This window comes from Alligator sinensis, unplaced genomic scaffold (genome assembly GCF_000455745.1).
Source record: "Alligator sinensis unplaced genomic scaffold, ASM45574v1 scaffold74_2, whole genome shotgun sequence".
Taxonomy (NCBI): Eukaryota; Metazoa; Chordata; order Crocodylia; family Alligatoridae; genus Alligator; species Alligator sinensis.
This window is the reverse complement of record NW_005841931.1, coordinates 2,045,292-2,056,803: the sequence shown is the minus strand read 5'-3', so window position 1 is coordinate 2,056,803 and position 11,512 is coordinate 2,045,292. Positions and strand designations below refer to the sequence as shown.

General features: G+C 40.9%; 1 protein-coding gene across 5 annotated transcripts in view; it reads right to left on the bottom strand.

Moving 5' to 3' along the window:
• HIPK2 (homeodomain interacting protein kinase 2) overlaps positions 1-11,512 on the bottom strand; it is a 195,181-nt gene that overhangs the window by 95,873 nt on the left and 87,796 nt on the right. For 3 of the 5 annotated variants that reach the window (XM_025198878.1, XM_025198880.1, XM_025198879.1), the window contains exon 3: positions 9,269-9,328. The exons of the other annotated variants lie outside the window; for them this stretch is intronic. In XM_025198878.1, coding sequence (XP_025054663.1) covers positions 9,269-9,328 — 60 coding nt within the window. The remainder of the gene's footprint in view (positions 1-9,268; positions 9,329-11,512) is intronic. 5 annotated transcript variants of the gene reach the window in all.

Here is an 11,512-nt window from a genome sequence, read left to right as displayed (position 1 = left end):
GTCCCCCTGCAGTATAGCTCTGGCATATATCTAATGGCTTGGAGGAATTGAGTACAACTCCCCCAACCCCTCCCTTAGCAAGCTCTCATGAATTTCATACCTCAACAAAATTGAACTGTCAAATGGTTTGTGACCCACAGGAAGCCCTGATTTGAAATACAGTCATTAATGAAGATGTGCCTTTACTTCTAGAAAGCAATTCATTACGAAAAGAGGGCAGAAGGGAGGGGGAGAAGGGGGGAGACTCAGGCACAGCTCACAAAATATTCACAATTACTCATTGAATCAGGAGTCCGGTTCTGGGGAATATGAGCAGTAAATTGCTGAGCGGCTTTCTAATCTAATTATTTCACTTGCAATTCAAATTATTTTCCAATTAAAAATGAGTTAATAAATTCTGAAATGTAAATCAGACACCATTACCTTTTATAGCTGTAATGCCTATTTTATTCCTCTCTAATTGATAAGAGTCAGGGGTAGATTTCTATATGTCCTTCCGTAGTCCTATAAATACAGGGATTATTTCAAAGACTGCTCATTTGCCACCACGTTCCAGCACAATGTGAAATAAGTTTGACGTTCTCTGCTTAGCAAGCGCCACAAAAGTCCAGACTTAAAGCTAGGAAAATGGTGTTCTTCTCCTTAGAAGTGGCCCAACACAGAACAACAGCAGAGTCTTACGGGATTATTGGTAAACTGCAGACAAAAGGCTTCTATCTGATTGCCATATCTTACCCTATAACCATTTTATTTTCCCTGTTCCTAATAGAAGCACTAACCTCAATAACACTGATGCTATGCTAACAATGACTTCTAGTAGCTTTATTTCCAAAGCGCTGATGACTGTTGTACAAGGCTGAAAGAGAGGAGGAGGGGGAAAAAAGGACAGACCAGTCTGTCCACTGAGCCAACTCAGGTAGGATACCAATATACACAGGGCTAACTCCTTCTAGCTAGCAAGACACTTTTTCAGACTCAGGCAAGACAGTTTCCAGACTGGCATCCCCTGAACAGACTTGCAGAGCTGTTAACATCCCTGAATCGAGACTAAATCTTCTACCTCTCACAAGAGGAGACAGAAAGAGACCTGGGTTCTTTCTCCTCTGAGGGCAAGTTTGCAGCAGAGCTCAGCCTAAAACTCTGGATTGTAAGAGCGTCTTGCCCAGGGCTACCAGATTCTCTCTTCATCCCTGCCCTAAGTGAGGCCCATGACTCAATCATTCCAGAGAGCTGTTAACATCTTTTGATCTTCAAATCCCAGAGAAGCAGGAAAGCTGAGGACAGTCCACGTCCAGCCTTTCACTTCCACTGGAAGAGACACCAGGCCTCTATGCATGGGTAGACATCGAACTTCGAAAAGGGAGGCGCAGATGGCAAGGTGCATGCATTATCACATATAAAACAACACATTTTTCTCCAGTTAGAAATAAAAAGAACTTTACTAATATGCTAGGGGCCTAGGGCTGTATTGAAGCAAAAACAAGTACAATTTAATTGCAATGAGTTAAAAACAACCTGCTGCAGGGCTATGAAATAGGAGCTTCATTATCAGGAGCAGCTAACAGACAGTGGAATTGCAGAACAAGAGTTAGCTTGATTGGTGGAATATCAAGACCATTAAAAAGAAGAGAGGGTCATTAACACTGATCAGGTAGATGATAATGAGCCATGAAGTCAGTTAACTCTCTCCACACAGCCTGACTAGAAATGCTGCTGCTACTGACAGGCAGTTGGTTTTAAACTTTGGGTGGAGCAGGAATCAAAGGGGGGGGGAGAGATGGGTACAAGCGCACCCTGCTTCTGGATCCACTCCTGCCCATATGTTGCAAAGGTGAGTACCTTATTTTCAGTAGTGTCCAGACAGGATGCACAGCATGCATTCATAGTGCCTTAGAAATTTCCTTTTTTTGCTTCCCAGGAACATGAAGAGATAAAAAAAATATTACCACTGATATCTTTATTTAAGATTGGAATGAAAAAATAAATACAGAGAATCAGCTATCTACAAGCTGCCAATGGCATCAGTGGAAAAAAATTTTACTCACAGGTCTAGACTACTGGTGCTCAACCTTTTCCATTAAATAACAGAGAACAGTCGGGGGATCCCTTCCTACCCAGAGGAGGCAGTGAAAACACTTCCAGACCTTTTTGTATGCCTCAGGAGAGTATGTAAGACTATCTGGATTGCTGCTAACAGTCTCTGGCTGCCTGATCCAGCACTTCTAGCACCAGAAGAACATCAATTAATCCCAGCGTGATAGCTGCCCGTGTGCAAAATGCGGGATGGAATACTAGAACTTGAAACATATGATACTCAACAAGCTTAAGTGCAGTTTACAGACCCAGAAGAGACCCAGTGATGTCCCTCAGGGGCCCGTGCTTGGTCCAGTGCTTTTCAACATCTTTAACAATGATTTGGATGTAGGGGTGAAGTTAGGTAACTCTCAACCAGAGTGCCACGGCACCCTGAGGTGCTGGTGTCATGAGATCCTTTGAAGGGTGACAAGAACTATGAGGAGATAAGCAGGGTCAGGCTTGTCCCTGCCTGTTTATTCCCCTGCTACCACTGTCTGGACTCTCTGTAAGGAGGTAAGCACTGTAATAAATAAATTAGATTTGGAAATGTTGCGCCGCTCAATTCACAAACATTACGGAGGCGTGACTTGAGCCTAAGAAGGTCGAGTACCACTGAGCTAATCTGTGCTTTGCTCCCATTTCATGTGGATATATTTGGTTGGATCATGATGGCAACCTCTTAAGCCTTTTCTCTGACTGAATTGGAAGTGATACTGTAAAGTCATAACAGAAAGTAGCGTGGAATGGCTATGCCTTACTTGCCTTAACTATTGGGGTAATTTCAGATTTACCATGATATAGATGAGAGAAGACATCTCTACACCTAAAAACACTCTGATCCAAATTTTGCACTTCAGGGAGTCGTCTTCACTTCAATGGCATAAATACAGAATTGGAATTACTGCGGGGTACAAATCCACATGATATTTTTAAACACTCACAACTACCTGTTAGTGTGTAACATCCGCTTACAATCCTGAAAATACAAATTCCTTTCCTTCTCATCCCTCCTTCTTTCAGTAAGTATTAACTTTGCACTCCATGTTTTTACCAAGGTTTGGAATTACCATGGCTCTTTAAGTTTGTTTCCTCCCCTTTTTTTTCACAGCATGGCAACATGTCAAAACAGCTCTGAAAATATTCTTTATTAGTTAACTGCCTAAACACACACCTTTGTTTACATCCTAAATAACAAGTTTAAAAAATAAAATTCTCTAAAGATTTCAAGAATGAGATTTTTGAATAAATATTTAAAATCAGAAGGTTGTACACTGACCAAGACAGGTATAAAGTGGGACTTGTTTTAAATGTGAACAACGAACAGTCTTTCAAAAAACATTATGTCGGGATGTCTTGGAAGCCACAGTGCACACAATGTGCAGTTTTACAGAAATGATTTCATCAGGCTAGAGCTGCTCTTTTACTCCTGTTAAAAGCCATAGGATGACAATCACATTTAATCTTTTTGTAAGAAGACAGAAAACAGATTCAAGTCCCAGATGTGGAAGTGTATCCTGTAGAGGTTTAAACCGCTGGGGTGGGGGAAAAAAAAAAATCACACAAATTTGACTTGAGGAAATAGCTGAAAATGTCAAAACTTACATTTTATTTATATGTAAGTTGATGTTATTCAGACTAAATTCTTCTCCAGTAGAATTCTGAGGATTTCTTTGACATGGTCTTTTACTTTTTACTACATTTTAGAACATATCACAATAAAATAACACCCCCCCCAAACCATATATAACCTACAGATTATTCAATTCCTGATTGGTTTGATATTTTCACCCTATTTTCATCCCCTTCAGAGGCTTTCCTGGGCTAGCTGCAATTGCCTACATTCAGAAGAAAGGTCATGAAGCAGTTGCACAGCACCGTGTTCTTCTCCTTTTAGTTTTAAATCATGTGTGTCCAACTGGCCAGGTTGGAAATGAAAAAAAATGAAATGAAATAAAGCTGTATTTTGCCCAATACCTTCCTCTTAGATTAGTTTACTGACTGCTATAGTTCCTTAGTTTCTGTCTCTCTCACTGGATATTGACAAGCTCTGGATTTTCTGGCTTTGATCTCCCACACACCCATATGCTATAAATACATTTCTAACAAAACAGCAAAGTGAGTGGGGACCGTTTCTAGGACTGCATGGTTTTTTTCTCTATCCTCTTGGCTTTCAAATCCAGTGGCCATGCATTCCCTTCCTTCCTGATCCTCAGTTCCATTTTTGTATCTACTGTGGCCAATTTGCCAAGGGATACCTCCATGAGTATTAAGTTCTCCCACTGTTTTTTCATTGTTTTATTTCCTGGACAGTCTGCAGCTAAGCTTAAGGAACATGTTGCCTATATTTGCATATGGAAAGAACCAACCAAGTACAGATCTCCCTATTCCTGTTTGCAAAAGGGGATGAGCTAATGCCACATCCATGATACTGCTTCTGGAGGCCTATTTGCAGTGCTGGACCTATGCTGAGCTGGGCTGAGACGGGTTTAGCCCAGAGGAAGAGGATATATGCTGGCCCAGCAGGGGTTAATTAAAAAAGAAGACGGTAGCCCAGACTTCCTCCACAGCTCCCACCAGGCAATCTGGGAGGCCATGACAAACAGGGGGAGGGCATGGTGATACTGGATCAGTTAGAGTGGCAACTGCCAGGCAAATTCTGTCCAAGTGCAATGGCACGGCGGTTTCAGCCCCTGTGGCTCTATGGGTTCTCTCAGATTTGGGATAATTCCTTTAGGCTTTTCTATAGGAGACAGACTCTGCCCCATGCCCCAGTCACCTATAGGGAAAGGAATGAAGGGCATCACCAAGTGCTTCCTCAGAGAACTACCAAAGATGCTCTTAGCGGATGTCCTTTCCTACACAGGGGTGCTCGAGCCCAGCCCATATGCCAAATCTGGCATGTGGAGCTGTGTTATCCAGCCTGCAGGGCTCCCCACGGGTCCAGAAAATTGGGTGGCAGGGGAGCAGTAGCAGTTAATTGCTGTTCTCCTGCTCCAAAGTTGCTGGATCTGCGGGGAGCCTCAGGGGCTAGAGAACACATTTTGGTGTGCCAGCATGCAGCCGAGTCAGGCTAGCATGCTGGGTCACACCCATGAACTGACCCCACATGCCAACCCCACGCAGGATCTAGCCCATAGGCTGACTCCATGCAACTGATCCGGCCTGTGGGGCCAGCGGATTGGGTGCCACTGGTATACATTACTGATGATAAAATAAACACCATCCACTGATTGACCCTTTCTGGGAACTAGAGAACCAAGAACTCCATGTATCTGATTCTCCTTGCACTTACACCATCATAAATTAGGAGTGCAGCTGTAGAAATCAGAGATGCACAGGTCTAAATGAGAGGAAGGTTGGATTATATAAGTTTTATACAGATAGTTCCTTCTCTAAAGTCCCCACTTGCAAGCTTTCCCCTGGGCAGAACTGATCCAAAAACTCATGAGCCAAGAACTCAAGAATTCATAACTTCTAAAAAAGAGAGTAAATAATTTGAGTCACTTTTAATTTATTGTTTGGGTTTTATTTTCCATCCTCCAGGGGGCAATAACTTTGTTTTTTTTCCCTTTCTGAGGAAATGAAATGTGAGATTGTCCCATAATTATAGGATTTCAAGAACTGAGGCTTTAAGAAACAACATCAAATATGGTGAAACTTAAGTAAAATCATCAGGTCTGGAAACACTGTCATCTGACCTCGACATGTGCAGTCTTTAGATCCTGATGGGTAGCTTAGCATTCTCACAAGACACTCAGCAGCCTCATATCTGGACAGCAATCCTATGGATGCATGTAACTGAGCTCATTTCTGTTTCTGAGCAGTAGGAATTGCAACTAGAAGGACACTAGCACGTATCTAATGCTGTTCAGATGAACCCTTGTTAAATCAATTCAATTGTCAAGAAAAATAATCCAAAGGGTTAACAGACTATTTATAATAGCAGATCTTGGGATCTTGGTTATGACATTTACTTTCAAAGCCATGAATGAGTTATCCCGTCTCTTTTCTACAGTAAAGATAAATGTCAGAAGAGATCAGCCATCATGTATTATAAATATACAATGCATAATTTTTTCTCCTGATGTTTTGAAGAACTGAAACTGCTTTAGATGACAGACATGAAATATTCAGAGTGCTCAGAAATTGTTGGATTAGAATGTTCTGAATCCTGCTAAACTTTTAATAACTTGCAGTTGTGATGTCACTAAAGAACAAAAACAGGACGGTGTTTGCAAAGAAGGAACAGCCAAGAGAAATAGCTCTGCTTTTTCCATACACAAGGGTATCATTTCCCATGAAACAGGTTATCATATTTAGATAGTTCTTCTCTACCTGTGCATTCTGCCATCATTCCAAAAATGTGTTTCGTACAATTAGCTGAATTCAGCAAAAAATTGAAAAGTGCAGTTTCTGGAACAAACTCCCCCCAGAGGTGGTGCAGGCACCTACTCTGGATTCTTTCAAAAAACATGTGGATGGTTTTCTTGCTGGGGTCACTTGATCCCAGCTGACGTCTCGCGGTGGGGGGCCTGGCCTAGATGACCTCATGAGGTCTCTTCCAGCCCCTAACATCTATGAAATCTAAAAAAAATCTATGGAAGTGAGCTAGTAGGAAATTTAACTTACAATAATCTGAGACCAGAATAGTATAACATATACAGGAATTATCTGGTTTATTGTAGAGAGTCATATATTAAATACTTACTGTTTATTAGATCATTTTGGTTTTGTGCACAACCATATTTTTATTACACCCTCACAGAAATCCAAGTAAGAGGACCTTAGAAATCGATTACAAAATATTACTACTGTAGATTCCCACTACACACAGGCAGGCACACATTTCTGTTTTAGGAAAGCTAAAATATTTTTTCTCCAGTCTGAGACAAATGTAGATATGTCCATTGATTGTCTAAAATAATTTTACTAAAAGCCTAGTGAACGATAATACCTTGGGATTCTGATGCCCTTCAGAATAACACCTAGATTTGCAAGTGCATTACTACTAAGGAAACCATTTGCAATGTAAGAACTTTGGCCACTCTCCTCTGTGGAGGAGCACATCTATAGTCTCTTCGCTAAAAAGCTTTGCAATACAGTACCCCGGTCCTACTTGCATCAGCATTTCAACACTGGGGGGCTTTTCAAAATATGGATAATTTCACTAATCTCCTCTCTCCCCTCCCCATCTCCCAACTGGCCCCCCCCACTCCCCTTCTCTCTAAAGTATCCTTTCTGCTTGAGAGGATGTTGAAAAACTCAGTTTCCTAGAAAGCATCAGATTCTTGCTTAAAATAGGAATTCCTGCCCTTTCCTCCTGCCCCAACTTCCACCCTACTAAAGGAAATTCACCTTCCGGGAAAAATCTTACTTAACTCAGTACAAGCTTGGAAATAGTTTATGTTAGTTTGTCCACTGCCATGTGAAGTTATGCTTATGAAAGGACTGTGTCATACCACATATCCCATAATGGACATGCAGCAGTTTGTGCATGTCCGCATGACTCTGTGTGTGTGTGTACACACACACGCATGCACATGCATATGTATTGTGTGTTTACCTAGCATGAGACTGCTAGATCACACTGCAAAATATCCCAATGATTCATTCCCTCTCTTCACCCCATCCCCAAGTCCCCTTAGACTTTCAACTCTTCCCCCTCCGCATTCACTAAGTTGCTGTCACACCAAGTTTGTTTCATTTTGTAAGCACCGGTTTACAGAAGCCACTGGGCAGAAGTTATTAGAGCTGCTCTGGTATGGGGAAAATCTCATTAACCTCAGTAAAAGGAGGAAGAGTTCTTTAAAGCTCCTAGCTAATTTGCTTTCTTTTAATTTTCTTGCAAATGCAGTACATTCCCAATAAATGAGTCTCTCTCACTGTGACAGTCTTCTCTCTAAATCTGTTATTTTCCAAACTTTTAACCCTTGTATGGACAGCCCAGGGACAAATGGACAGTATGCTGCACCTTCTCAGAGCAAATGAATCTTAGACATTTCCAGTAATTACTCCAAGCAGTGGAAAACCCCAGCTTTGTTTAGGGATTTTTTGTTATTGCTTTTCAGTCATCACAATGATACCAAGTTGGTATTTCCCACATCCTTTACTCTGTATTAATTCTGTTTGTCTTACAGTAAATATGGCTCTGAAGCTATTTCTAGAATGTTGTAATCCAGTTTTTAATGGAAAAAAGTGAAGTATAAAATATCCTATGGCTGATTTGTAAACCACATTAAATTCAGTTTCACTTAACTAATTTGGAAAGGCAAAAAGTGATCAGTTAATATCACAGGCTTCATTCTTTCAATATCTACTTCATTAAAAAGTGAAGAGGTCTGAAGGAAGCCACTTGGATTTGGATATGACCTATGGTAATATTATAAATGGAAAATCTTTAAAAAATGAGGGCATATTTAGTGTTTTTTGACCATCTGAAAACAAAAACCAAAAATCCAAACAAATGAATATCAGAGTAGAACTAAAGTATTTCTATTTTGAGGTGTTTTTTTCATAAAAACCCTAAAGTTTTGGTAGATAGCTCTTAACAAAATGGAAAAAGCTTACTTTGGGATAATATTTTTGTGAGCACATACAAAGTAGATCATGATCAGTCCACAATACAACCTTTCATTTTTAAATAACCAGTCTGCATCAACTCTGAAGCCATTATCATTTGATGGCTGTTTCAGTGCTGCTTGCTTTTCTGATTTCATCACATGGGCTTGTTAATCACATGCCTCTGTGAACTGAGACATTATGTGAGAATATCATTTCTTTTTAAATGAGTTTCTAGCCTTCCTGGTTATAGCAAAAATCTTGAAAACTTGAATCTTAAAGGTTCAAAAAGAAAGAAAGAAAAGACCAGAAATGCAACAAAAAATACCATGAGATCGCAAATATAAAGAACCCTTTGTTTATGATTTTAAAATATCTCTCATGATATTTTTATCCAATCTTGTTGTTTTAGGGGATTTGACTCGTGATTTTTTAATACTTGAGGGACACAAGGAGAAGTTTTCGAGTACTCAAAAGGCTAGCACTCACAGTTAAGAGTCTTGTTGATATTCTCAGCTTAGAGAGACCTAGCACCTAAGTGGCATGGTAACTTCTTTGCATTCATAAAGTTGCGCACTGGGGACTTTGCAAATCTGGAGGAGTGAAGCCTACACTTATGCTGCCTATTACATACCTGTTCTTTGCAGCACCACAGTCTCCAGCGATATCATCCCTCTGGCATGTATCAACAGCACTAAATTGATTAAAATGACATTACACATGAAAATTAAATAGTTATTAAAATTGCTATTTGGCTAAGCCCTTACCTGGACACACTTCAGCCAAAAACAGCTTCTTACAAATGGACTGTAAATTGCAGAAACACTCTGAGGTGCCAACATTTGAAAGTAATTAATAAGTACATTCTTTGTGTTTTTTATTGAGGGGAGTAAGAGAAGCATATTTTCAACTTCTGGGGGGATGTACTTGACTACATGGGCTTTTAGAACAAGTAAATTATATATAATTGTCTGTTGAGAAAAAAATCTGTCCATACCACTTATAGATACTAATTAATCTGTGTGTATGGTGTATGCATATGATATAGAAAGCAACAGAGCCTGCTAAATGTGATGCAGACACTGCTATTGTCTGCATCAATAATAGCCAAAGAATTGTTGCTCAGAAAATGTGGGATTATAACGGAAACAGTTCTTCAACCTTAACAAATAAGTGTTGATATAGTGTTATTTAATCTTCAATGCATTTTACAAATGTCAACTAACTAATCCTCATCCTACCTGAGTGGGGGTGGTAGGTACTGTAAGCCAGTCTTTCGTGTTTTATCTGTTTACGGCAGCTCAAATATCTATATGAGAGATGAAGTAGAAAAACTAAGGCCCAAATTTTGAAAGCAGCATCTAAATTTGGGTGGCCTAGTCTTTGGGTGTCTGTCTTTCAATACCTTGCAGATTGATTTCTAGAGGTTCCAGCTAATATCAGTGGGAACAAGGGTCCTCACAACCTCTGAAAAGCAGTATCTAGACATGTGAAGTAGGATGCCAAAAAACAAAAATTAGAAAATCTGCACTACATCACTTGCCCAGTACCATAGAGGAAGTAGTTGTTAAAACCACGATACAACTCAAGATTTCTTATCAGTCCAGTAATAGGACTGTGCCCCTTTCTTCCCCTCTGCACGGTATCCTGAGGGCTGACAACACTGAAATGTTATCCATACTACATGATTGAAAGGTAAAAGAATGCAGAACAGAATTTTTGATTTTGTGGGACCCAGTGTTGGAGAGAGGCCTTCCTGTCTCAACATCTATGCTCCCCAGGACTTGCCCAGTCCTCAAGGAGTAGCCGGCAAGCTGAAGAACATTTCCTACTTGAGGCAATAGATTTTACCTCTCATGCAAAATCCTGAACTCGCTGTGCTTCTGGTAACTGAGGGCTCCTATACACATGCGCGGAGCCTGCTCCGATGTGCTGGGGAGCACACTCGATTAATCGAATCTGCTGGAGCATGAAAAGTGACGCGCTCCGGCAGCCTTCCACATCATGTGTACCAGCGTCACTTAACGTCTCCGCACTGAAAAAATGGTGATGGGGTGCTTTGAAATAAAATACATTCAATGAGCTTTAGTTCAAAGTGCCCTGTTGCTATTTTTGCAGCGCGGGGACACACCGCGATGCTGATGCATGTGATGGGCGGGCACTTTTAATTAGCATGGCTCACTAATTAAAGCACCCAGCACTGCATCCCACAACACACGTAAAAATGCTCTGAATGTTTAAAACCAGAACTGGCATGTGCCCAGCAGATTGGCAAGAGACTGTGGAATTTTTCAGATGGAACTAAAGTTTTAATTTGAATAGGATTGGCAGTGGTTGAAAGCAATCATACCCTGAAAGCTGTATGGTGGCCTGTCAAACACGAGATAGCAATCCAACTCCTAACGGATGCGTACCCACGTGGCATTTGATAGTTTGGCGAGAAAGGCCAAGGCCATGAGCTTCCTTCTCATCCTCAGGAGTTGGTTCCCCCATATCAGTCTTAGGGCTACTTAACCTCACTTCAGGCAAAACTTGCAGTGCAGATGGTGCACCTAGTCTGGGGACAAATAGAGGATATTGTCTCTAATGTGTCTGACCAACACTAAATTTCACTTATTAAACGGGTGACCATTTCTGTCTCTGCGAGGGCATGCTGAAAGAATCCATTCCTCCCACCCTGTTCAGCAAAATCCTGATCATTCCAGAGTCAAAGACGAGTGCTTGAGAAGTTGTGTTTTTCCATGCCACAGAACAATTCCTGCAGTATAATTTCCCATGATGGCTCAGCAATAGTAAGCTCACTCCCCCACAATAGATAAACACAGGCAGATAAGTTCACCAGCCTACTTGTTTGCATACAAACACTCAGCCTTAGCTG